We start from the raw sequence: 27,026 nt of genomic DNA, 5'->3' as shown, positions 1-27,026 counted from the left end.
TGCTATACCCAAAGGACAGCTTCCTTAGTGTGCAGCTAGCTTTTAGAACTGGAATCAAGTTTTAGAGATCTCCTAGTCCAAGTCTCAGCAAATGACTCAAGGAACACCCTGGTAATAGGCTTTACATATGCTATCTCATTGGAGGCTCCCAACAATCACGGGAGGAAGGTGATATTCTTAGCTTCATTTTATAACTGAAGAAATAGACTGAGAGTTTAAATTACTTGCCCAAGGTAATTCAGCTAATAAGCACACGAAGCAGGATTTAACGTGAGGTCTTCCTGAAGCCAGGTCCAGCACGCTCTCTACTAGTCCACCAACTTGCTTAATATAAGTAATGAACCAGGCAGATAGTGAATAACAGAACCAGGACTCAAGGCCAGGTCACCAATATTCCAAATCACTGCACCATATTGCATCTGGACTGGCATTCTCTTTGGTGAGGCCTTCTCCATTGGTAGGGCCTTCTAAGTTCGTAAGATCCCAGCCTGAGACCATCTCTCTGCCCATGGAGAGTAGTCAAAGAGTCAAATGGGAATTGATTCTCACTCCTCCTTCAACTCAAAGAGAAAATCCCTGGCTATTAGCTTTTTAAGCAAACCCAGCCAGACTGTGAAATATAAACACATTCCTCCCAACACCTTACAGTCTTAATAACAGGGATAGTTTGTAATGATCTCCCAGAGACACGGCTAGGTTCTATAAATACTCATGTAGCTCTGTCCAGGAAAGTGGTTTTCTTTTTTGGATGAAGAAGAGTCCTTTACAGGAAACTCGGAGACAGATCCCCCCCTCACCCCCACCCCACCCCCACCCCTTAGGGTTCCTTTGCCCGTATTCCCAAGATTGGTTTCCTCACAAGTACAACGTGAGACTTAGACTGGATGATTCTCTAAGATCTGTTCAGTTCTAACATGAGAAGGATCCATTAGTCATTCGATTTTCCATTTGAAGGGAAGGAGTGTCTGTAATGAGGAAGCCCTGATTTTCATCTTCTCTACCATCCCTCTCACACCTTGCCACTCCTACCCCACCACTCATTCCAATCGCCCCAACATGGAGTAACGCTAGTGTGATGGAATGAACCCTGGGTGGGAAGTCAGGGGAAATTCTAATCCTGGTGACTTTGGACAAGTCATGCCACGTCTCCGGGCCTCAGTTTCCTCACCTGTAAAGTGGGAACAATAACTCTTTAAGATTTACCGAGCCGGGGCAACCCACCGTGACTTCCTCCCTCCGCAACATACCCATACGCTTTCTCCGGGAGATGCGCCCCCTCGGTGGGGGGAGTCTGCAGTCCTTACAAGGAGTTTGGCCACAGCTCAGAGGATGGCTCCGCCTGCCCGGTCCTCCTCCTCTTTCCCCCGAGGGCCCCAGCAACACTGGAGAGGAAAGGGGCAGGCAGCATTGAACCGGAGCTGGAGCTGGAATCAGAGCCCAGAACCCCAGAGCCCAGTGGCCACGTCCAGTGCCACGGTGGAGCCAAGGTGTGGGGTGGCAGTGAGGGAGATGGGGAGGTCTCTTGCCAGAATGCGAGAGTGAACCTCAGCATGCGAAGTCTTGGCACAGTCCCGTGTGTTCCAGCTCTCCCTCCCGGGACAGGCGGACACCCAGACGGGACGCCCCCGCGACGCCCCGGGCTTCCAAGAGTCTGTTTCTTGTCCCCTACAGCTACCCGGCTAAATAACCTGGGGACTTAGGCTGGAGCCGCAGAAGGGGCACAAGCGCCTAGGGGGATTGCCTTTACCTGCCAGCTCTAGGGAGTGTTGGCAGTCTAAGGGTTGTTGCACGGAGGGACTCGGTGTTAAGGGAATCCCCTCTTTGGCCTCTTTCCTCCCTCCCCACCTCTTCCAGGTGAGCCCGCCGCCCGCCGGTCATCCACTCCTAGTGAGCCTCTGTCACTCTCCTAGAGGCGACATTCGGTCCCTAGGGGTCCTCTGCCCGCTGGACTTGTCATGTCGTCCGTGTTTGGCAAACCCCGGGCTGGGAACCTTGGTCCTGAGCGCCTGGTACACAGTTCGATCCCCGAGGTTAACGTGGCCATCCTGGGTTGCAGAGGAGCCGGGAAGTCTGGTGAGTGGGGTGGGGGAAGAGAGCAGGACTGTTGAACGCCTCCCTCCCAGGGACTCCCCCAGGCAGGTATAGCTAGAAGTCTGTCTTTTCGTGTAGTGCTTGATTGGCAGCCCACTGTAGTAGCCCACCTTCTTTCACACCTTTCTCTATCCCAGCGGAGAGATGATGGCTTCTGTTTCCTTCTACTCTTCTCTCCCCCTGGGGTCTGAGGGATGACACCTGGTGGGTTCACCTATGCAGGGCCTGCCAAGGCCAGACCTCCAACATGCACAGATTCAATCACAGGCTGGGGACAGGCTCCTGGGGAGACAAATAGGGCTTTTGGTGAGGGTTTTGGGCAAGGGGAAAATCAGAGTCACTTGGGAGTCATCTTGGAGAGTCAGCCCACATATAGAGTTGGCCTCAAAGCCAGGAAGAACTGAGTTCAAGTCCCATCTCAGATACATACTGGTTGCGTGACCCTGGACAAGTTACTTAGCCACTCAGTGCTCTAGGCAACTCTAAATTGCTGCCCAGGATTGGCCTTACCTGGGAGTTTCCTACAACAAGGAAATCATGGGTCCAGTAGCTCTTCACCTCCCCATCCCTTTGGGAGATACAGCCTGACTTCTATGGCAGGTCTGACTAAGGTGGCATGGACAGTTTCATTTTTGCCTGGCACATGATAACTTAATAATGTTTGTTAATTGATTATTTGAGGGGATAAAAAAGGGGTGTTGGGAGAGGAGGGGAAACCATGGAAGCAAAGTGCCTGGGTTTTGAGAAATCCAAACCCCTCCCTCTTGCAGACATTTTCTCCCTCTTCCATACGACTTTCCTACCTAACACTTTGTTTGCTTTCTTTAATGCACTTATCATGTATTACTTACTGAGTATTTTAGTCATCTGGGTTCATCTTATCTGCCAACAGGACTGTAAATCTCTGGAGAGCAAGCATCCTATCTTACTTAAACTTTTTATCTTCCCAAGCTGTCAATCAATCGACAAGTATTTATTGAGTGATGAGTATGTGCCAGGCACTATGTCCTAATTTCTGGGAATACAAAGAAAAGCAAAAGACACAGTCTGCTCTCAAGGAGCTGACATTTAATAAACGTACCTTGAATTGGAATTTGGAGAAGAAGCTAAAGCAACTAGGACAACTGGAAATGAAGGCTTGGGCTGCTTAGGACTTTGTTCATTGGTCTGTTTGCCCCTTAACATCTTGGCTGGGCCCAGTCAGCAGGGTCTGTCTTTGAGGTATCTCTATGCTCACCTACCACTTTTCAAGTTCCTGATGATTAGTGGATGCTTGAGCCCAAATGGGTCCTTCCCCGTTAGACATGTGATGGGTGAACAGACCGAAACTTTGAAACTGGTGCCCTGGTATAGAACAGAATTGGCACCTGGTTTTCCTGAAACATGAAAAGTGGATAGAGAAGTAGTGAGGTATAATGTATGGAGAGCTGGCCTCAATGCTAATAATGATGATGATGATGATGATGGTGGTAGTGGTGGTGATGATGATGATGGTGATAGCTAACATTTATATAGCACCTACTAATCTCCAGGCACTATATATTTACAATTATTTTACTTTACAATTACTATCTCATTCAATCCTCACAACAAACCTAGGAGGTAGGTGCTATTTTATCCCCATTTTATAAATGAGGAAACTGAGGCAAACAGAGGTTAAGTGAGTTGCCCAGGATCACACAGTTAGTAAGTTCAGGCATGGTACTCTATCCACTGTGCCACCTGGAACAAATTTTTTCTCTGCTATCTACTAACTGTGTGACTCTGGGCAAGTCATTTAACTTCCCAGAGCTCTAGACAATTCTCTAAAACAAAGTTGCAGAGAAACTGCTACCCTGGAGTTTCATTATCTGAAAGTTTCCTACAACATCAAAATCATGGGTCAAGTCTCCATCTCTTTCCTGCAGAAAAGGGTATTCTCGCCCTCACTGGCAGCTTTGCTTGTCTGAGAGAACGTCCATTCTGTATTTTTGGAGGTCTGCCTATTGTGTCAAGGCAGAACATATACTTTTTTTTTTAATAGGAAGAGATTGTCTTCTTAGCACTGAAAATCAAGATGTTAACTGAGGAAAGAATTCGATGGCATCATTTGTTTTGCCAACAGTTATATAAATGAAAGAATTTAAATTTTCAAACACATATTCCCCAGACAGTAGTGTGCAAAAATCATGGAGCCTTCGAATCTTGGGAAAGAGTTTTAAGAAGCACTTAGAAAAGCACTTTTAGCTAAGAAAATACACTACTTCTTTTTAGAGAACAGCCTAACATCTGACCCTGCATGACTAATTTCAGTACCCAGAACGAACCTCTGTTGACTTTGCTAACTGATAAATGCACTTCATATGTTGGAAAATTCATTCCAAAATTTTATGTTCCAAAATTTGTTCCAAAAATTTTTATATTTAATGAAAACATTCCTACTGGGACTTTCTATAGCTTGGTGTTTTTACCCCAGTAAACTTGGACCTAGGAAGGAGTAAGGACTAGAATTTTAAAATCAGTTTATGTTGACCACAGGCTGGGATTTATCTCGGGAAAACAGGTTTTATAACCATCCTGAGGGACTGTCTGTATCTCTAGCTTTTATCTTTTTTTTTTGGTCCCTTTGCAAATTTGAGTCAAATTCCCACTTGAGCACTCCAGCATGATTTCTCTGTGGGCAATAAACTCTTCCCTTGTTATGATTCTCCAAGCAAAGGACTAAGGAGACTTACAGCTTCTTGGCTTGTCCAGATTTTACATAACTCTCACTGTATCCATCATTTGCCCTTGGTGTTTTAATCCCTGGCTTTTTAAAATCCCGAGTATTACTAGAGGGACATGTGATCTCCTTGTGGCTGATTCCTTCGGAGTGGGTTGAAGACCTTAATGGTGCCAAACCCTCTTTAGTGGTTTCTCTATCTCTCTGTCTCCCTAGAGAGCTGGACTGTCTGTCATGGGGAGTTGGGGGTGGGGGGATGGAGGGGGGTTCCAGAAGGATCAAAACGGTTGGTTGTTTCTCTAAAACATTCATGTGCGGTCTTCAGTGAAAGAGCCTAAAATGGCAAGAGAAGACTGGAAAAACATCTTTATTTGTTTGTTTGTTTTTTGCCTCTTGTAGCTTTGACCGTGAAGTTTCTGACCAAGCGATTTATCAGTGAATATGATCCCAATTTGGGTAAGATGCTCATTTATCACTTCCCTCTCCCCTTGTTTCTGTTGACAGTGACTCCATCCCTGAATGTTCCCAATAAGATCTGATTTCCAGCCACCCCTCAAGACGATCCCTAAAGCTATGATGGGGGGGGGGGCGGGAGGAGGGGTGAGTTATCAAGATAAAGTGGGTGTAGTAGAAAGAATACTGGATTAGGGATCAAAGAACAGCCATTCAAATCTTGGCTCCCCTGCTTTATTATCTGTAAAACCTTGGGCAATTAATCAATCAAGCGCATTTAATGAGCTACTATGTGCCAGACACTGGGCTATGCGTGGGAGACACAAAAACAAAAAATGAGCGATCTTTGTGCTTAAGGGTTGTCCAAGCAAAGACTTCACATCACGTTTCCTCTGTCGTCCTCAGTCTCCTTACCTAGACACTGAGAGTGTTGGACTGTATAATTTTTAAATTCCCTTCTGGCTCCGCATCTATAATCCTGTGGTATGGGCTCAGGCTCTGGCTCCAACATTTACAATTTATGTGACTTTGGCCGAGTCGTTTCACTGCTAACGTGAATTACAATTTTCTCATCTGTAACATGAAGAGGTTGGAGTAGATGGTACTTCCCAGCTATAAAATGCTATCAACAGATTAATTCACTAAATTAGTTTTTTGAGGAAGGAATAAACTGCTTCACAGACAGTGTTGACACCTGTGTTGCTTCTCCTTCCCTAGCTGTGGCTGCCCCTCTTTTAAAGACTGAAAGACTTTGCTTTAAAATACTAGACAAGGCATACAGTAAGAAGAATATTTTTTGCTTTTTTTAAAAAAAAAACAACCATATCAGAACTTATACATTCAAATAAATGTGTTCTTAAAGAGGCTGAATGGGCTCGTTTAAAGACCACTAGACTTGATTCAAAACCGTAGGATTTTAGGGTTGGAAGGAACCTTAGAGATCATCTTGTCTAAACCTTTCATTTTGCAGATGCTCAGAAATTCCAGCTATCATCTTACATTCCGTTCCCTTTTAGATAAACTCCTAGAGAAAGCTGTCTTTCTACAACCCTACCTTCTATTTCCTCTTCTGCCCCTTGTTTCTAAATCCTTTGCAATCTGACTTCCAGCCCGTAACACCACAGATGCTGTTTACACTATCTTAATTTTTAAATCTGATGACCTTTCCCACCCCCATCCTTATCCTTCTTGACCTCCCTTGAGCTTTTGATGATGTTGAGTACCCCCTTCTCCAGGATATGATCTCCTCCCTTAGTTCCTATAACACTTTCCTCTCCAATTCTATGTCTCTGATTGCTCCTTCTCAGTTTCCTTTGCTGGGTCATCTTCCATGCCCTGCCTCTTAACCATGGGTATCCCCCTAGAGTGTTTCCTGGACCCTGTTTTCTCTGTCTGTCTGTCTCTGTCTGTCTGTCTGTCTGTCTGTCTCTCTCTGTCTCTCTCTCTCCCCCGCCTCCCCCACTTTTGGTCATCTCATATAGCTCCTATGAATTCAATCATCTCTACACAGATGACCATCAAATCTACATGTCCAGTCCTAATTTTTCTCCTCAACTTCATTCATTTCTACATTGCCAGCTCTCTGCTGGACATCTTCACAGATAGCCCATTGGCATCTCAAATTCCGCATGTCCAAAGCAGAGCTTATTATCTCCCCCCTCCTCCCTAAAGCTACCCCTCCTTCAAATGCCCCTGTTTCTGTTGAGGACACTTCCTCTTACACAGATTGACAACCCCAGAGTCAACCTTAGCTTTTCACTCTCACTCACTCATCAAGTCCAGTCAATTGCCAAGTCTAATCGATTCAATCTCAACTACTTTTGTCATACCTTATCCCCTCTCCACCCACAAGGCCGTCACTCTAGTTCAAACCCTCATCACCTGTCACCTGGACTACTTCAAGAGTCTAGTTTCTTTCTCTGCTTCCACCAGTCTTTCCCCTCTCAAATCCTTTTTCCACACAATGGCTAAAATCATCTTCCTAAAGCACAGATCTGATTGGACAACTTCACTGCTCTGCTCAGAAATCTTTAGTGGCTTTCCATCACCTGGAGGATAAAATTGAAATTCAGTTTGGCTTTTAAAACCCCCTTTATAATCTGAGTCCTGTCTACCTTTCCAGATTGATTTCACGTAGTCATATGTTCTGTCTTCTAGCCAAAGTGACTGACTTTCTAACTCTTCACTACCTGTCTTTGCATTGTCTTCCTCCAAGCAATCCCTTCTTACCTCTTCTTAAAATCCTTAGTTTCCTTCAAGGGTCAGTTCAGGTGATACTTCCTACTAGAATCTCATCTTCTTCTCCCCCTCCTCCCCCTCCTCCCCTCCCCTTCCCCCTCCTTTTCTTCCCCCTCCTCCTCTTTCTTCTTCTTCTTCTTCTTCTTCTTCTTCTTCTTCTTCTTCTTCTTCTTCTTCTTCTTCTTCTTCTTCTTCTTCTTCTTCTCCTCCTCCTCCTCCTCCTCCTTCTCCTTCCTCTCCTCCTCCTCTTCCTCTTCTTTCTTCTCTTCTTCTGTCACTTCAGTCATGTGCAACTCCATTTGGGATTTTCTTGGCAAAGGCACTGGAGTGGTTTGCCTTTTCCTTCTTCAGATCTTTTCTTGACCCTCCTAATTGTTAGTGTATTCCTTCCTTTTTATTCCATGCTTTAATTTATCTAGTTAACTGTTGTATGGGCTGCCATCCCCCTAGAATGTAAGCTCTTCGAACATAGGGCCTGTTTGTCATTTTGGTATACTTGTATCCTTGTATACTTTGGTATCCTTGTATACTCTGGTATCCTTGTATACTCAGGCCTACCACAGAGCCTCACAAGTTAATGGGCTTGTTCAAGTCCATTCCCAGCTATTTACTAGCTTCAGCATCTGAATCTCTATTTCCTCAACTGTAAAATGAGGGTGTTAGACTGGATGTTCTCAAAGGTCTCTTGCAGCTCTGACATCCCATGAATATAGAAATATGTCTCAGAGCATTCTTGCAAGGATCAAATGAGATGATGAAATTGAAAGCTCTTTGTAACCACTATTTATAAGTTATAAGATCAAAGACTTAGAGGTCATCTTGTCTAAATTAAGTCAATATGTGGCCTTCAGAGATCCTTATGTGTGGATTAGTAGCTCCTGTTTGTAACCCCCTCATTTTAGAGATGAGAAAACTGAGGCCCAGAGACTTGACTTAAGTCACACAGGTAGAAAATGGCAGAACTGAGATTTGAACCCAGGACCTCTGACCTCTTCCATTTATTATCCCAATGGTGCTGCCATTACTACTAACATTTTTGCGGTGAAATTTCTTCCCAAACTAGTTTACAAACTACGCAAGGAAATCAGTCACTTGGCTGAATAGTTGTACCATGTACCTTTTTAATTGGCTCTGAAATTCCCACCATTAAAGTCCTTCCTTCAGGTTATTAAAACACTGTTCACAAAGGAATATAACAAAGGATCTTGATTTTGTTAGTTCTGTTTGGGTGAAGATTCCACTCACCAATGGCAAAATAAGCCAGTCTTTGAGGGTTTATGACTTAGTAGGTAAGTTCTAGGGAATGCTGGGAGGAATTTAGAGGTGAATTGGCTTGCCCATCACACAGCTAGTTGGTGTTAGAGGTAGGATCTGAACACAGATCTTCCTGCTTCCAAATCTAAGCACTCTACCCACTTCTTGGTGTATTTAAAGTGTGTCTCAATTACCTGAGGAGAGCGTGTTAGCCTACTGATGGGCATAATACCTATAGTGTGAAGTGCTCCTACCAGAAATTATTTTTAATTATTAGCCACCATAACAGTAGCCTGAATTAGAAAATAACAAAATGTTTAGTTATGAGAGGTAGTTTAACGATCATCTCCCAACCCTCTTATTTGACAACGGAGGAAACTGAGTCCCAGAGACGCTAAATGACTGCTCAAGATTAATCAATGGAGCAGGGCCCTAAAGGAATGGGACATGGGGCAAGCCAGTGTCCTTAACTTGATGGGGGAGGAGAAGGAAAGGGTCCTGACATGGGTCGTTGCTTGGAGAGGGCAGGGCCAGAGTGGACTGCTGGGAGGGGGAGGGAGATCAGAAGGAAATGTGAAGACAGTATAAACCTGGAGTGAGGAGGATGCTCAAAAGGGAGGAGGGACTCCAGAAGACACACTCTGCCTGCTTTATAGTTTCACCCAAGAATAGCTATGCTGAGACTACCTCAGAGGACCGGTCACACACAGAGCGCTTTCCTCTTCTCCCTATCATATCAACGACCCCAGAAGGAGCTCAGTCTCAGAGTTAAATTTTCAGCAGGGTTAAGTAAGGGTTTGGGGACAAGGAGTGTGTGACCACGGTGAGGAGTGGGGGGAGAGAAGAAGTGTACCCTGGGATAATGGGAGTTTTCTACCCTGATGAAAGTATGACCATGCTATCGCTGCCAGGGGCAGACCTGAATAGTACAATATGGTGCTAGTGAAAGGCCAGAGGTGGGGTAGGCAGAAGAGGAAGTGAGCCACCTCTTCGAGGGATAGAGCTGGGCAAGGGATCAAGAGTACTGGTACGTGAGGCCCTTGGCAGAGTAGTACATACAGTCGGCTCTATCTAAATCAAGGTTGTTCAACCTTCGGTTTTTATTGAAACGATAGACAATGTATTTTGAAATTGCCATTTTAGTGAGAGCTCTGCACTAGCTTGGCTTCATTTACTAAAGCATTTATGTAAATTTCTATGCTTGCAGACAGGCCACATAAACCGCACTGCGGCCTGAATCCACGGGCTGCATTTTGGACAGCCCTGATATAAATGATTCTCTTTAAGCAAAAGTCCCCCATCTCACCCTAGTTACAGATATCAGCTCCACTCCCTTGGTCTTATTTGGTGGTTTGAACTTCACAATTAAGTCTGGAGGTCTGAATGAAGGATGGAGTGAGTCATTGGAGTGTGGGAGGGAATATTGACCTTGATCCTTGGCCCCCTGACTCCGAGATTTGCTCAGCCTGGGCATGTACTCCTGTGTCCTCTATGAGGTCAACATCACACCATGGCGCTTCTGTCTGGCATACCAACGCCAAGAGGGGCCTCCGACATTCTTGCCTTCCTTTGCTGCCTAACAGAGCTGCTCCAGGGTCCCTCCTTCCTATTCCTGGGCAGGGGAGTCTGTGGCTTCAAGAGGAAGAAATGAGCTCCTGGTAGAAGTGAATAATAACCATTTTCTTTTTGGTTTAGACTTATAATGTCATCCATAAAGGGATCTCCTCATGTGGAAACTCCCTCCATCTGTGCAGATCAGTATGATTTGATAGTCTTATAGTAATTTTCTAGTCTTGAAGTCTTGCCTATATAAGAATCCCTGTGCACCAAATGCTGACTTAATTTTAAAATATGATGCTATCTATGTTTTATTGTATTTTTATTTATTTTGTTCAATATTTCTCAATTACATTTTAATCTGGTTCAGGCCTACTTGAGTGTTGTGGGTTGGATGTATAATTGTTTGCCACCTCTGATTCTATATACTTGAAAAGAACTTCTACCTATCTCATTGGGCCCTCATAAGATCCTACAGGGGAAGGAGGGGAGGCATTTTTATGCCCATTTCACAGCTAAGAATATTGATGATATGAGAGAAGTTATGTGATTTGCCCCAAATCACGGAGAGCCAGAATTAGAGTCTGGTTTTTTTCCACTGAGTCATCTCTGAAGAGCTGTGACTCTTTGGATAACTATCTGCCTTCTATTTTCAAAAACTTGTGGGAGCTTTCTTCAGGGAAATCATGAAAGTTTGAGAAGGAATGTTTATATTACTTTAAGAAACTTTGCTAATATATGCTATTTTTTTCCTTTTTCAGGGGAGGGGGAGGAGGCAATCAGGGTTAAGTGACTTGCCCAGGGTCACACAGCTAGTAAGTGTCTGAGGCCAGATTTCAATTCAGGTCCTCCTGATTCCAAAGCCGGCACACCACCTGGCTGTCCCAATATGTTATATCTATATCTATATCTATATCTATATCTATATCTATATCTATATCTATATCTATATCTATATCTATATCTATATCTATATCTATATCTGTGTGATGGGCAGCTAGGTGGTGTAGTGGATAAAGTACCCAGCCTGGAAACAGGAAGACCTGAGTTCAAACCTGGGTTTCATACACTTACTAGCTGTGAGACCCTGGGCAAGTCACTTAACCCTGTTTGCCTCAGTTTTATCATCTGTCAAATGGCAAACCACTCCAATATCTTTGCCAAGAAAACCCTAAATGGGGTCGTGAAGAGTCAGACACAACAGCATAGCAGCAAAAATAGGCTATGGTAACTAAGAAACAGAAGGCCACATCATTGGCCTCAGAGAGCTTGTGTTCTAGCTAGAAAACAAAGCAAATGCCAAGAAGAAAACTAGAAAACAATGACAGATGTAGAAGTATATAGAAAAGAACAGCGAGAGACTCTGGAGTCACAGGACCTGGGTTCAAATCCCAACTCTGTTATTCCTGTGACCCTGGACAAATCCTCTCTGTATCTCAGTTTCCTCAACTGTAAAATAAAAGAGAAACAAAACAATAGAAACAGGGGCATTTGAAGGTGGGGTAGCTTTGGGGAGGAGAGGGAGAGATAATAACTTCTGTTTTGAATGTGTCGAATTTGAGATGCTAATGGGCTCTCTAGGGAAGTTGTCCAGCTGGGACTTAATGATGTAGACTTGTATTTGAGTAGGAAGATTAAGGCTGGCCGTGTAGGTTTGGTGGCCATCTGTGGAGAGATGATCATTGGCTTCATGGGAGCTGATGAGATTCCCAGAAGGGAGGGAGGGTAAAGGGCAGATTGGATGATCCTCTAAGGCCCCCTCCAACTCTAAAGTCCATGGTCCTAACCAAAGGCCGTATTGTCTGGGAGAGACTGTAAGTGTCATGGGACTTCAGGGGACTGGAGGGAAGAACAGGGGCTGGAATGATCTCAAAATGTTTCCTAGGCAGACAAGGATTTGAGTTTGACTTGAGCCTTAAGGGATGCATAGCATGCAGTGGGACAAAGAAAGGAGCAGGAGAGAGGAGACATTTTCTTTCCAGTTGCCAAGGTTTGTGGCCTTGATGTTACTGCCACTTCCTCGCTGTCCCTCAGGCCACATATCCAATCAGTTGCTCAACTGTGTCATTTTAAAATCCACCACATCTCTGGACTTCTCTCTACCCACACAACCACTACCCTAATTCAGGCCCTCTCACTCAGACTATTACAATAGCCTTCTAATTGGTCTTCCTGCCTTAAGCATCAACCCACTACAATCCATCCTTCATACAGCTGCCAAAGTGCTCCTAAAGTGGAGGCCTGGCCATGGCGTTACTCCACTCAATAAACTTCAGTAGCTCCCCATTATCTCTAGAATCAAATAGGAACCCTTGGGATTTAAAGCCCTTCATAGCCACTTACTTTTCCAGATTCATTTTAAGTACTCCCCTTCATACACTCAATGATCCCATCAATCTGACCTTATACCTCGTACCTGGCACTCCAATTCCTTTTTGTACTTGAGATGCCTGGAATGCATTCCCTCCTCACCCCTATCTTTTAGACTCATCTGAAGTATCATCTTGTATCACCTGATCTCCTCCATCATTGGTCCTTTTTGAAAACGAAGGATAAACAACAACAGGTGTTAGGGCCCCACCACCAAAATCATATTTATTTGTATGTAGCTCATATGTACCAATAATGTATCTGTTTTGTATATAGCTGTATATGTACATATTGTCTCCCTTATCCCCATAGAATGTAAACTCCTTGAGGGCAGGGACTGTTTTATTTGAGTCTATACTCCAAGATGTAACACAGCACCTGGCACATATTAGGTACTTGATTAATGTTTGTTGATGGATCAACTGATGAGCAAAGTCCCAGTGGAGGGAATGAGATTGTGGACCTTGAAAGTAAGGTGGAGGGGGCATTTGGGTGGCTCAGTGAATAGAGCACTGGCCCTGCCGTCAAAAGGACAAGTTCAAATCCAGCTCAGACACTTACTTAACTGTGTGACCCTGGGCAAATCCCATTGCCTTTAAAAAAGAAAAAAGCGAGACAGAGAAGTTTTGACTTTCCATTAGAGGCTCCAGCGTTCTCCAAGTTCTAGATGAAAGGAAAATTAATCTGGTGGTTGTGTACATTGTACAGGATGGATTAGAGCTGATAAGAGACCAGAGTGGGGAAATCAGCTGGGAGCCATGCTAGCAAGAGAGAAAATGGAAGCCCCAGAGGCCAGGAGGAGCTAAGTGACCAAACAGATCTTGTTATAGGCTAATGGAGAGACCTCTGGACTTTGAGTCAGGAAGACCTGGGGTTTAAGTCCCACCTCAGACTCTAGCTGTGTCTGAAGCACAGCCCCTGGATGGGTCACTTAAACTAATTCTCTTTTCTTCATCTCAAAAATGAAGAAAATGAAAAAAAAATCTACTTCACAGGATCATGAGAATAAAATGAAATGATACGGCCTGTGCAGATTTTACAGTGCTAAATAAATGTGATCCAATGTCCACTGAAAGAAGGTAGAGGTGGAGTAGCAAAAAGAGGATCGGAGGCCCAAGAGTTGTTCTAGCCCAAGCTGAGAAATAGGCAAAGTTTATCATCAGGCCCTTCTCAGGGCCTCCTCGCCCCCTTTAGAGCATCCCAGGGCTCTCACGTTGCCTGATGTTTGCCCAACCTTCCCCTCCCCCCTTCAGCCTGGCCTTTCTAAAGGAAGGAAACATTTATTAAATGCCTACTATGTGCCAGGCACTGCACTAAGCACTTTACAAATATGGCCTCCTTTGATCCTCATAATAACCATGGGAAGTAGGTCCTATTATGATTGCCTTTTTACAGCTAAGGAAACTGAAGCAAATAGGATTAAGTGACTTGCCCAGGGTCACACAGGCTGAATTTGAACTCAGGTCTTCCTGCCTCCAGGTCCAGCACTGTACCCTATGACTCCTGAGGTGGGGTCCTTACCCTGACCTTCCTCTCTCCTCCCTACTTCAACACTTACAGATCTTGTTTGATTTCTTGGGTGCCTTCTTAGGTAACCACTCTCTAATTTAAGAAATTAATCAGAGCTTCATTGTTAATGTGCGCTTCCTCCCAACATGTTTGCTATGAATCTACAAAGCTTTGGGGGTGGGAACTCTGATGGTGGAAATTTCATGCACAGGTTATTGAGAAAAATGTTTGGGTGGGCGTTGTCACTCAGACAGCACTGGGTAAGTGGATGCCTATGCTGCCCATGCATGGGGCTGGGATCTCTTCTGGAGAGGAGTAACGAGGTAGGAAGCCTGCTGGAATGGGCAATCTGGGTTCATATACCAACTTAGGTACATCTTAGCTATCTACATCTAGGTTACTCCATTAACCTTTCTGAGCTTGTTTCATCATTTGTTAAACAGGGTAGCGGGTGGACTAGATGGCCTCTGAGATATTTAGATCTTTAAATCTATGGACAGATGCTGGATGCTAGGTTTAGGTCCATCCATGGACTTGTGTCTCTGTCTCTCTCTCTTTGTCTGTCTGTCTCTGAGCACATGGGGAGGAATGGAGGAGTAAGCCTCTCTGAGCAGGGTTGGCCCAGTGTCTTTGCTGAGACTGCACAGGGCACCTTGCCTGGTTTGGGAGGTCCCAGAAGAACTCATTGGGCCACTTTGGCAGGGAAATAAAACAAACTGAATGAGATGTGAAAATCTAGGGACAGCTGTTCTTGGACCAAATATAGTGAAGTATTTGGGGACATTTTTTCCATTGAATTTCTTGTCAAATAATCACAGCTATTTATATAAGCCCCCAAAGCAGGCCATGGATGAGGATTGTTAATGATTTATGCTAGATGTTAGCAAAGCTTGTGTGTTTTCCAGGGCCTGACTCAGGCCCTCGTCATGCAAATCCAAACAGTGGCCTGAAGGGCACTTTGCTTGGAGTCTCATGGGCAGGCAGAGGGGGGTGAAATCATGATCACCCCTGCCCTCCATTAGCATGGATAGAATTGCTTCCAGGAAGGACTTTGCCCAATGGAAATAAGCCCAATGTCACGTGAGGTGGTTCTCTTGGTGACGTGTCAGTGCAGGAGTCTGGAGGCAATATGAACCTTAGAGAGGTTCTTGTAGGGTTGGCCTTTTGGTTTGGACTGGGGCCTATCATTTTATTGGTATTAGGAATGCCTGGTATGGAAATTCTCTTTCTAACCATCAAGGCTATTAAGGCCTTTCTGAAGAGCTGCAAGGAAGGTAGAACACCTGTTTATGACTGAAAAGTGGTGACTATCACAACAGCAGAAAGTATCCAGGCCCCAGCCCCACAGGCCTGATGACTCAGAGTCAGTGTCCTGGATGGCACCCCAAACCAACCTATAGGCCTCTGCTCAACATGTGATAGAAAGCAAGAAAGTAGTTTTCTACCTCCTTCCAATTCTTTCCACTCCCAACACTGATGTGTCCAATACTTCTGTATTGCAGAAGATACCTATACCTCAGAGGAGACTGTGGACCAACAACTAATCCTGCTGAGAGTGATGGACACTGCAGACCAGGTAATGCTGAGGACCCTCATCCTAGAACTAGCCTGTCCCGAGTGTGGCTCAGAGCCTGGGACAATGAATTCAGAGCCAGAAGGGACCTTGGAGTTGATTTAATTCAACTATATTATTTTACAGGTGAAGAAGCAAGACCCAGAGCAGTCATTAGGTCTTTTCTGGACAGTCACTAGTGAAAGCAAACTCATTATCTCTCAAGGCAATGGGGCGGCTTGTCCAACGTCTAATAAGCTAATAAACGACAGCACCAGGATTTGGTCCCATGCCCTCTAAGGAGCCTTGGGCCCTGGATAAGGAGCGGGAGGGAAGAACATCACCAAATTCATACCCAAGATGAGGATTTCTTGGGCTAGCAATAGTGGTGGTCAGAGCACAGGGTGCTGGTCCTTTTCAGCTTCCACACATGTGACCCTGAACAAGGTACAGACCCTCCCTGAGTCTCAGTCACTGTCTATAAAATGAGGAGAATAGACTATTTTCCTCTCCTTCTTTGTCTCTTGGGGATGCTGTGATGACGTCATTTATGGGCTTCAGTTTTCACTTTCGTAAAATGAGACGGTTGGACTACGTGGTCTCTAAGATGCCTTTCCAGCTCTGACATTCTACATGTGAATATTTTGGCCCTTTGAGATCTAATGTTCTAGATCAATCTAGAATGTTCCGTGTTCTAGAACATCATAGAACATTCTATATTCTAAGGACCTTCCCATCTCTACTAGTCTATGTTCAAAGGCCCTTTCTGCTCTAAAATTCTGCGCCATTTTAAATGGAATATTGGCTGAATGATTAGAACTCCCAGTGGTCATCCGAGATAGTAGTTCCTGGGACAGTGATGATGATCCCACCTGGGTGAGGAGGAAGGTATAAATGGATATGTTTCCCTTAAGCCTCGCACGCACATTCCTGAACCCACATACACATGAAAATAAATGCCATACAAGGATAAACAAGTATGCACGCATCGATGCATATACACCTAGCAATTATTCCCCTCAGCTAGGGTTGCTGGGTCTCTCTGAAGGGCCTTGAGCCCTTGTGAGGATAATTAACCTGAAGAAGAGGAGACTCAAGAGGAACGTGATAGTCTTCTTAAAGTATTTGAAGAGTTTTCATGTGGTAGCTAGGTGGTTCAATGGACAGAGCATGGGACTTGGAATCATGAAGACCTGAATTCGAGTCCTAGCTTAAGACACTCAATGAATTGGTTGACCTTGGTCAAGTCACTTGTCCTCTCTATGCCTCAGTTTCCTCATCTGTGCAATGAGGATAATAATACATTTACCTCCCAGGGTAGCTGTGAAGATAAAATAAGATTTTATATAATTTTATGTAATATTTATAAAGTGTGTTACAAACCTTAAAGCACTTTATAAATGCTAGCTATTGTCATCATTATAAAATAGTCTCGTTCTGTTTGACCCCAGAAGGCAGAACTGAAGCAATGGATGGAAATTGCAGGGAGGCAAATTAAGGTTTAACCTAAGGGGAAAATTCCTAAGCATTAGAGCTATTCAGAAGTGGAAGGGGGTGCTTTGAGAATTAGTGAGTTCCCCTTCACTAGAGGTGAAGGCTGGATGACCACTTGTTGACTGTGTTGTAGTAGGGAATTCTTGGTCAGGTGTGGGTTAGACTAATTGTTCTCTGAGGTCCCTCCCTGCTCCAAGGTTCTGTGATTCTGCAACTACACTCCTTTCTTTGCCTTTCAAAGGGACTTTGGGAGCCACACAGGAATCTTAAGAATATTCCTAAAAATAAGCCGAAGTTGCAAATTGTCCATCCCCAGCAAGATTTCCAAGAAGGTGAAGTTACATACAAACGGGCTACCCAGTGCCTCCTCTGGATGGTCAGGTCTGAGGGCTGGTGACATTAGAGCCTTTGGCTGCTGGCCCTCAGGATCTGGTGTCTGCTCTTCTCTGGCAGGAGAGGGGACAATGGCCCCTTTCATGCCAAGCCAAATCCAGATTCAAATGTCCCTTTGAAATGGGCTCAGCTGGGGAACAATGTACAAAGGCCCAAAGGGAAGAGAGATAGGACAGGGGCAACTCAGGTGAGGGCTGGGGACTTGGACTCTTCCAGACTCAGATTGAAGCCCGAGACCACCCCGTGTCTCATCTGCTTTTCTCTCTTACTCCTAGGATGTTCCCAGAAACTGTAAACGCTACCTAAGCTGGGCCCAAGCCTTCCTAGTCGTCTACAGTATTGATGACCGGCGAAACTTTGAGGGTTGTAGTCAATACCTGGAGATCATTGCCCACCATGCAAAGGAAACCCAACATGACTACCCTGTACTGCTTCTGGGGAACAAGCTAGACATGGCCCAGTACCGGTATGGACCTGTAATATGTTTGTCTCTCTTCGGCAGCCAGACAGAAGGAGAAGGTGGCAATTCTGATGTACTTCAGCCAGAGAGTTTTACCCCGTGAGAGACAAGGCACAGAGCACGACACTTTGGTCACAGTGCTCTCTGATTCATAGGGTCCACACTAGGTAGGCAGAGCCATTGGGTATAGGAGGTCAGTGTTATAGCTACGTAGTGATGTGTCTCTCTACCATCTAAAGAATATAGAAATCTAATGTAGAACATACAACTCTGCATTTAACATGGGCTGTACATGAGGCAGATATATTGTAGGGCCCCCCCTGCTACAATTCAAGATTAAAGTTGAGGTATCCTGTCTTTACCATGCCTAATGGATAGCCAACAAAAATCACAGGGCATAAAATCTAGCATGTGTTTAAGTGCCTGTATACCATAATGCTTCTCTTTGTCAAGAACCTTGTAGGCAAAACTCTGCACTATTGTCCAGAGCTGAGGCGGGAGGAGGGGAAGATGGGGGGAGGGACAAGGGGATGTTTATGCCCTAAGAGAGTTAATAGTCATTCATTCATTCACTTTACAGGGGTCACCCTGCCTCCCACATCCTCATTGCTAGTTGCTGTGGATATTTGAGCCCCTAAAACCCAATTGTTGGATAGGAAGGAGCCCTTTTGACTTAGAAAGGACACATTAAGCAATATAATGAAAAAATTGCAGGCCAAGATAGGTATGGAGGTAAGAGATAAGAGTCCCACCTTAAATGAGCTTAAGTCTCCAGGCCTAGACAAATTATGTCCCAGGTTGCTTCAAGAGCTTGCAAATATGCTCCCAGAGCCACTGTAGATAATCTTTAAGATATCATTCCATAAATTAAAAATAAATTAAAAAATAATCAGACCTTAGGAAAAAAATCCGTAAATGAAAAATAAATTTCTAAAAAAATCAGACCTTGCGGGGGGTGGGGGGAAGGAAATCATGGCAAATGAGGAGATATGGTAGAAGGGGCAAATATTGTTCCAGTTTGCAAAAGGGGGAAAAGAGTGCATCCTAGAAACTAGAAGCCAGAAATCTTGAAAATTCTGTCAAACAATTTAAAAAATACATTTGTATTTAGAAATCTTGCAGACTTTTAGAACATGATGCCATGTGCACTAGGTGCCAATATGAGTTCCTTTATTAGCTTCCTTTCCTTTTAGGAAAGGGTCACTGGTCTAGTAGATGAGGGATGCCATAGACACAGTGTAACTCGATTTTAGCCAAGCAATGTCACGAAGTTATTGTCATCCTCCTGGATGTTAGCTGAAGAATGCTATTAGATTTGCTGCTTATCTTTCTGTGGAGAGGCAGCTACAATGTACTGGCACAAACACAGTATTTGGAGTCAGTAATTGGAGTTGAAATTCCAGGTCTAGTACTTACATGGCCTTGGACAAGCCAATCTTTTCTAGGCCTGTTTCCTCATATGTAACAAAAGTTACATGTGAGGAGTTAGAGCAAAGGTTGGCAAACTCTGGCCCTAGGGCCAAATGCATCTTGCCTTCTGACTGTATACAGCTGGTGAGCTAAGGATGGTTTTTACATTTTTAAGTCTTTTTGTTGTATTTTAAGGGCAGCAAGGTGGCAAAGTGGATGGAGTGCCAGACCTGGAGTCAGGAAGACTCATCTTCCTGAGTTCAAATCTGATCTCAAGCTGCATGACCCTGAGCAAGTCACTTAATCCTGTCTGCCTCAGTTTCCTCATCTGTCAAATGAGCTGGAGAAGGAAATGGCAAACCACTCCAGTATCTTTGCCAAGAAAACTCCAAATGGGGTCACAAAGAATCAGACATGACTGAACAATGAACAACAATTGCATTTTAAAACCATTCTTAGCTTAGCTGTACAAAATCAGATGGCAGGCTGGATTCGGCCTATGGGTCATACATAGTTTGCCAGCCTCCGAATTAGACAACCTCCAAGGACTCTTCCAGAAACAGAGCATATTACTCCCTAACCTGAAGAGAGGTCACAAGTAGAGTGCCACATAGCTCTTTTCTGAATAGATGCATAGATTGTGAGCTGAAAATACATAGGTTATCTAAGCCCCTCATGGTACAGATTAAGAAACTGAGACCCAGATAGAGTAAGTAACTTGCCCAGGGTCACACAGGTAGCAAGTAACAAAGCCTCTCCTATCTTGGTCCTTTCCTGTTCAACAATTTTATCAATGACTTAGATGAGGACGTAGAAGGTAGATCCAACAAATTAAACATCTTATTGACATCTTCTGTTTTATATTCCCTTTATTTCTAAATATATCCCTCCCCCTCCCCTACCAGTGAATCTTGTAACAAAGAATTTTTTTAAAAAGCTCAGCAAAATTAATACATCGATCAAGTGCACCAGTATGTACAATGTTCCCCCATTTCTGCCTAGAAAGGAAGTCACGCCCATCAAATTTTCAGATGACGACAAGTTTTCTTTCAGATGGCACAGAGCTGTGAAGGACTGCTGATAGAATGGATGTTGGAATCATGATTAATAGGCTGAAGTTCTTGAACAAAACCAGTAATACAAAGTTTATTGGAGGAAATGTAAAGTTCTGAATTTAGAACCAAAAAGTCAATCACACAGGTTTGAGAAAGGGAGACCTGGCTTGGTGCCACTCATTCATTCCACATCCCTGCCCCCCTCCCATCCCAGGCCTTGCTGCTGAAAGGTTAGTGAGTCAGCCAGCCCACTCTCAGGCGCACCGTCCTCTCTGTGCCCAGAATTGACTGAATGTGAAAAAGGTTAAAGGGTCTACTAGTTAACCTCAAACTTAATATAATCTACATTATGATGCAGTCACTTCAAAAACCCTAACAGTCTTAGGCTCCGCTGATAGAATTATGGTGCTCTGATCATAGATAATACTATCCACAATATATAATAATGATAAGGATAACAGCATTTCTATAGCACATACTATGTGCCAGGCATACTATGTGCTAAATACTTTATAAATCTTATCTTGTTTGATTTTCACAACAACCTTGCAAGGTAGGTGCTATTATTATCTCCAATTTATGAATGAGGAAACTGAGACAAACAGGTGAAGTGACTTGCCCAGGTTCCCACAGCTAGTAAGTGTCTGAGGCCAGAATTGAACTTAGATCTTCCCGACTTCAGGCCCAGTGCTCTGCTGTGGCATTTTGCCGTCTCACATGATGTGATGTAATAGTCTTTGGCACTCTCTTCTAATCAGACCCCATCTTAAGTATTGTGTTTAGGTCTGGATTCCACCTTTTTAGCAAGGACATTATAAAATAAGCGAGAGTCCAGAGGAGGGTGGAAAAAGATCTAAAAATCGTGTCTTGTGAAAAATGGTTGCTGGAACCAAAGATGTTTAGTCTGGAAGAAGGAAGACTAAGGAAAGGAAGATATTATGGATCTTTTGAAGTATTTGAAAGGGCTACCTCATATAGAAGACAGCTTTGGAAAAGGCAGCATGGGGTGACATAGAAACAGATAGAATGTTGGACTTAGAAGTCTAGCAAGACCTGGATTCAAATCCTGCCTCAGACATTTACTAACAATGACCCTGAACAAGTCTCAATTTGGGTCTCCTCATCCCAGCACATGTGTTACAGTGTCATGAAGATTAGAAAAGGAGAAGTTGTTAACTGTTTTGAAAAGCTTAAAATGCTATGTAAATGACAGTTATTGTTAATCTGGAATAGACTTTTCCTGTCTGGGGAAGCCAGAATTAGAACCAACAGGTGGGAATTCAGGGGGATGAACTTTGGCTCAATAAAACAAAGAGTGTTTCAAAAAAAGACAAGGAGTAGGAAAGAAGGGTGGGTGGGAAATAGAGAAGAAAATTGAGGAAAGGAAGACAAGAAGGGAAAGAGAAGAGAGAAAAAGAGAAAGGAAAGAGGGGGAAAGGAAACAAGGAAGGAAGGAAAGAAAAAAGGAAGAAAGGGAGGGAGGAAAAAAGGAAAAGCTTTATAACAACTAGAGTTATTCTAAAAGAGATTGGGCTGCCTGCCATATGATGTAGTGAACTTCCCATCTCTGGAGGCATTTTTGGAAAGGCTAGATTCCATAGCTGTTGTTCAGGGACATTATAGAGGGAATTAATTCCTACACTGTGGGAGAATTGTGGGTTAGATGATTTCTAAGGTTCCTTCCCCACTCTAGAGTTCTAGCATTCTCTGAATTTCTTTTAGCCAGTTCCTGACTCTTGGTTGTCACTGTTCTATTATCCCCTCGTGAGTGTGTGTGTGTGTGTGTGTGTGTGTGTGTGTGTGCGTGTGTGGAGGAGTGGGGGATCTCACTACCTGAGCTCACGGGCCATTGTGCTTTCACATACAGCAAGGATCAACTTTGCTTTGCCTATGTGTGATATATAGATATCAGCTTTCAGTTCAATGGCCCCTTTCTCTGTAATGGATACACAGAGATCATTTCACTCAGAGCTGGTCATTCTATTGATTTCTTTCTCTCTCTCTGATTTCTTCTGCTCCAGGCATGTCAAATGCTCATTGAAGGAAGGAAGGAATTTCTGATGTCAGGGCATATTCTTGGCAGAGATTTCTTCAGTCTAAAAGCAGGCACTCATTCAATCCACCTCCCTGCCCCCTTCCCATCTCAGGACTTGTTGCTGAGCAAGGGTTAGTGGGTCAGCCAGACCGATCTCAGGCTCACAATCCCCTCTGTGCCCAGAATTGGCTGAATTGGAAGTTAATGATAGATGACATAAGATTTTTGAGCTGTTCTTTCTTATTCCTTCTCTTCTCCACAGTCGGGTCTGTTATCATTCCCACATTGTTCCTACAGATCTTTCCCAGGCCAGAATTGTGGGGACTGTGTAGGATGAGCATAAGGAAATCTTCAGTCATCAGAGGAATTTTAACCTTGAAAACTTGGCCAAAAGATCTTTGGGGCCAGGATCTTAATATTTTCTCTTTGCTCACTTCTCTCTCATTTCTCATTCCCTCTTCCCCACCTATTCCCATAGCTCTCATGACTCCTGTTCCATGGAAGAGCAGGAAAGAAAGTCTGAGTTTAGCTCAGTGTATTTTAGAGGGAGCAGAACCACTTCCTGTTCTCTGGGGGAAGGCCAGACCCCTGTAGATGCTTTAGCCTGCTTATTAGGAGCAAATGAGAGCCATGTACTTTTTCCTGCTAATCTCTTCCTGTCCTTATCCTCCTACTTGCTGGTGGTGAGGATTTGGGTCAGACTCATTGTTCAGTCTGAGCTGATTTTTTTTGATATTGCTTTGATTGTCAGTAATCCATCAATCATTCTCATCCTCCCCTTTCCCTTTCGCTCTATGCCCAGGAATCGGATACAGTCGAGGGATAAATGAGGGAGAGGTAGAATGGTGCAATGGTTAGAGTGCCGGGCCTACAGTCAGGAAGATTCATCTTCCTGAGTTCAAATCTGGCCTCAGACACTTACTAGCTGTGTAGCAATGGGCAAGTTATTTAATCCTGTCTGCCTCAGTTTCCTCATTTGTAAAAATGAGCTGGAGAAGGAAACGGCAAAGCACTCCAGTATCTTTGCCAAGAAAACCTCAAATGGGGTCACGAAGAGTCAGACATGACTGAAAAATAACTAAACAAAAACAAAACAATTCATAGAGATTGCTGCTCACTCTGCCTCCCCACTCTATTTTTTTTATTTTATCGATAGCTCTTGTTTTTACATCTTTGTTTTCAAATATATTGTCCTCTCTTCTCCAGCCAGAGAACCATCCCTTGTAATATCAACTAAAAAAGAAGACATAAAAGGAATAAAACTAACCAACCCGTCAGCTGGGTCCAACTGCCTTATTTCGACTGCAGTATTTTGTACCCATAGTCCCTTATCTCTCCATCGAAGGGAGGGAGGTGCAGTTTCTTATCTCTTCTTTGGGGACAAGCTTAGTCTTTATATATAATTGTGGTCTGTATCATTCCTGTATTATCCCTAGGGATCGTTCCCAGGCTCAGGGTTATAGAGACTGTGTCTTTGTTGTTTTTTTCATTTCCATTATTATAGTCATTGTGTGTATTGTTTCCCTGGTTCTGCTTACTTCACTCTGAATCAGTTCATACAAACCTTCCCATACATCTCTACATTCTTTTCCTCTCCTACCATTTTCTACTTCATTCCCACCCCTCAGGCCCTCTCTATACTATATATATAAACACTATATACATATATATGTATATATACGAGTGTGTGTGGGTGTATACACACTCTATATGGACACCAGTGACTAGCATATTGTATATAGTATACTATACATAGTATATATAGTATACATATATACTATATATATATATTGTACATAGTATACTATATGTAGACACTTGTGACTAATCTTTGAACTCTAAGAACTACGTAGGTAGTGGGTTTAGTGGAAAGGGCATTAGATTTGTGGTCAGAGGTTCCTACGTGAAAATCCCAACTATGCCGTGTACTACCCATGGAACCTTGGACAGGTCACCTCACCTCTATTGGCCTCAGTTTCCTCATATATAAGAGTGGGACTAGGTGACCTCCATCTACAATCCACAAATCCTCTCTTTTCTCCCTCTTCCTCAACAGACTTATAGGATCATAGATTTAGAACCAGAGGGACCTTAGGTCATCTAGTCTGACTTCTTTGTTTTATAGGGAATGAAACTGAGACCCAGAGAGGTTAAGTAATTCACCTGGGGTCACACAGGTAACAAGCAGCACAACCAGGCCCTCTGACTCCAGCTCTAGCACTTTCCCTTCAGCACTGTGGCCTCCATGACTCCAGACTGCACTCACACCAGGGACATGTAGCTAGAGAATACCTTCTCTAGGCCAAAGGTAGGGTCCCGTTCTCCCTTGAAATAGAGCCTAGCTCTCCCGGTGTAGGGTACTTCAGTGGTTCCAGGGTTTCCCCCTTGGGGAAGGGTTGTTTGCTCCTGAACATTCTCCCTTCTTTCTGTTCTGCTCACCAGGCAGGTCACCAAGTCAGAGGGCATGACTCTGGCTAGCAAGTTTGGGTGTCTGTTCTACGAGGTGTCTGCCTGCCTAGATTTCGAAGCCGTGCAGCATGTGTTCCATGAAGCCATCCGGGAGGTACGGAGGGAGCAGGAGAGAAGCGCACCCACCCGGCCCCTCTTCATCTCTGAAGAAAGGTCCATTTTCCATCAGCCCCCCCTCACTGCCAAGCACGGCCTGCCTAGCTGTACCTTCAACACCCTCTCTACTGTCAACTACAAGGAGATGCCTGCCGTAGCCCAGGCCAAGCTGGTGACTGTCAAGTCATCCCGGGCCCAGAGCAAGCGCAAGGCCCCCACCTTGACCTTACTAAAAGGCTTCAAGATCTTCTGAGACCCTTGCTATTTACCACCCTCCACCCCAGGGGGCAACTGTATGAGAGGCAAAAGGGGACAGTATGAGTAGAAGCAGTCCTTGGGGCAGCTAATAGAACTGTGCCCATCAGTTCAGACTGTCAGGATAAGGGACTGAGCCCTTTGGGACAGACTCTCCCCCTGACTGACTGGTTCCCACTCCCAGCCCCCTCCCCAATTTGCTTCTGGAATTAGAGTTCCAGGGTTGTTGGCACTGAGTTAGTTCAGCTTGACTGGGGCAGCTCCCCACAGAGCAGTTCACAGCCCCCTTGTCAGGAGGGCAGACTGTGTGTGTGTGTGTGTGTGTGTGTGTGTGTGTGTGATCTTGTTCCTGCAATCCATGAAATTCCAGTTTCCAAGGCAACCTATGCAGCTGTGACCTTGGAGGATAACAGCTGTGGGCTGTGGAAGGCAAAAGGCAGAGTCTGAGGCCAGTCTCACAAACATGCCGAGTGAAACTTGAGGAATCTCTGCCTTTGAGGTCGAGTTCAAAGGCTCTGTACCTCTTCCTCACCCTCTTCCCCCACCCCACTTCCTGCCTCCCTCCCTAACTTCAGGAGTTAGAATGGCCAGATGTGGTCCCTGAAATACAACCAGGAGTTGTGCTGTTTGCTACAAAGATTCTGATTCTCTACCTATGGGGGAAACTTCGAACTTTGAGGGACCCCTGGTGGAAGGAAAGAGAAGAGCAACTGTTGGCCAGCCATGGGAAGCATTGGTTTGTGAAACAGTGATGTGGGGGCATATCACTGAGCACCCGTGGTCCATATTCATGAAAGGCCAGAAGCCAAACAGTATGGTACCTGGTACATAATAGGTGCTTGATTGAAACACAGCGTGTGCCCCTCCATTTTAGGTCAAAACAGATCTTCAAAAGATGACTTGAAGAGAAAACAAAAAAGCTCATAGAGAAAAGCAATCTAAAAAATGTATGTGGAAGAAGGAAGAGCCCTCATTTATGCTTAGGTGACAGTGGGAGAGTTTGCAGGCTGATTGTATATGGGTATATGAAGCTCTGGTCTTTTTTTAACATCTATTTCCAAAGTCACCTCATTCTTTTCCATCTTTGAGTCACTCTCTACAGACCCCATATGGGATCTTCCAAAAGCCTTTCTCAGGACAGAGTCTCCCACTGACATCATACTAGCAAAAAATAATCCTTAAGGGAAATAAACACCCAGAACTAAGAATAATGCATTGATGATCCAGAGAGCAAACGCCATACAAAGTACCATTGCCTAAACTGGTTTGGATTTAGAAACGCATTATACCAAATCACAGCTGTGCCTAAGCAGACCTCTGATCCTTAAAACATTTTTTGTCAATGAAACTATGATTTTTCCATAAGTTATTTGGCCCTGCCTCTATAGTTTCAGGACAATATGAAAGAGACTCATTAGGAATGCACATCCTTGGGGTCAGGCCACTTCTGGCTATGCCTCTCTGTCCATAGAGTTCATTGCAGTTTTGTTCACATCTGTATGCATTTAACCATTTGAATACATATGCAAGTTTTGTTGAACACTTCTGGAAACATTTTAATAAAGCATTCTTAAAGAAAAATAAGAGCATTTTAGTTTGTGATTTATCCTTTAGTTTTGCTTAAGTACAAAATA

The 27,026-nt window shown here is 44.1% G+C and overlaps 1 protein-coding gene across 1 annotated transcript; it reads left to right on the top strand.

Annotated features, from left to right (window-relative positions):
- Positions 1-1,384: 1,384 nt before the first annotated feature.
- Positions 1,385-26,964, top strand: RASL12 (RAS like family 12). Its single transcript, XM_036736038.1, has 5 exons — positions 1,385-2,073; positions 5,192-5,248; positions 15,676-15,749; positions 17,888-18,078; positions 25,015-26,964. The coding sequence occupies exons 1-5, from the start codon at positions 1,956-1,958 to the stop codon at positions 25,388-25,390; spliced, it is 816 nt and encodes a 271-aa protein (XP_036591933.1). The 5' UTR covers positions 1,385-1,955; the 3' UTR covers positions 25,391-26,964.
- Positions 26,965-27,026: the final 62 nt, after the last annotated feature.

The sequence above is a fragment of the Trichosurus vulpecula genome, chromosome 8 (genome assembly GCF_011100635.1).
Source record: "Trichosurus vulpecula isolate mTriVul1 chromosome 8, mTriVul1.pri, whole genome shotgun sequence".
Classification (NCBI taxonomy): Eukaryota; Metazoa; Chordata; class Mammalia; order Diprotodontia; family Phalangeridae; genus Trichosurus; species Trichosurus vulpecula.
This window is presented reverse-complemented; position numbering and strand designations above follow the sequence as displayed.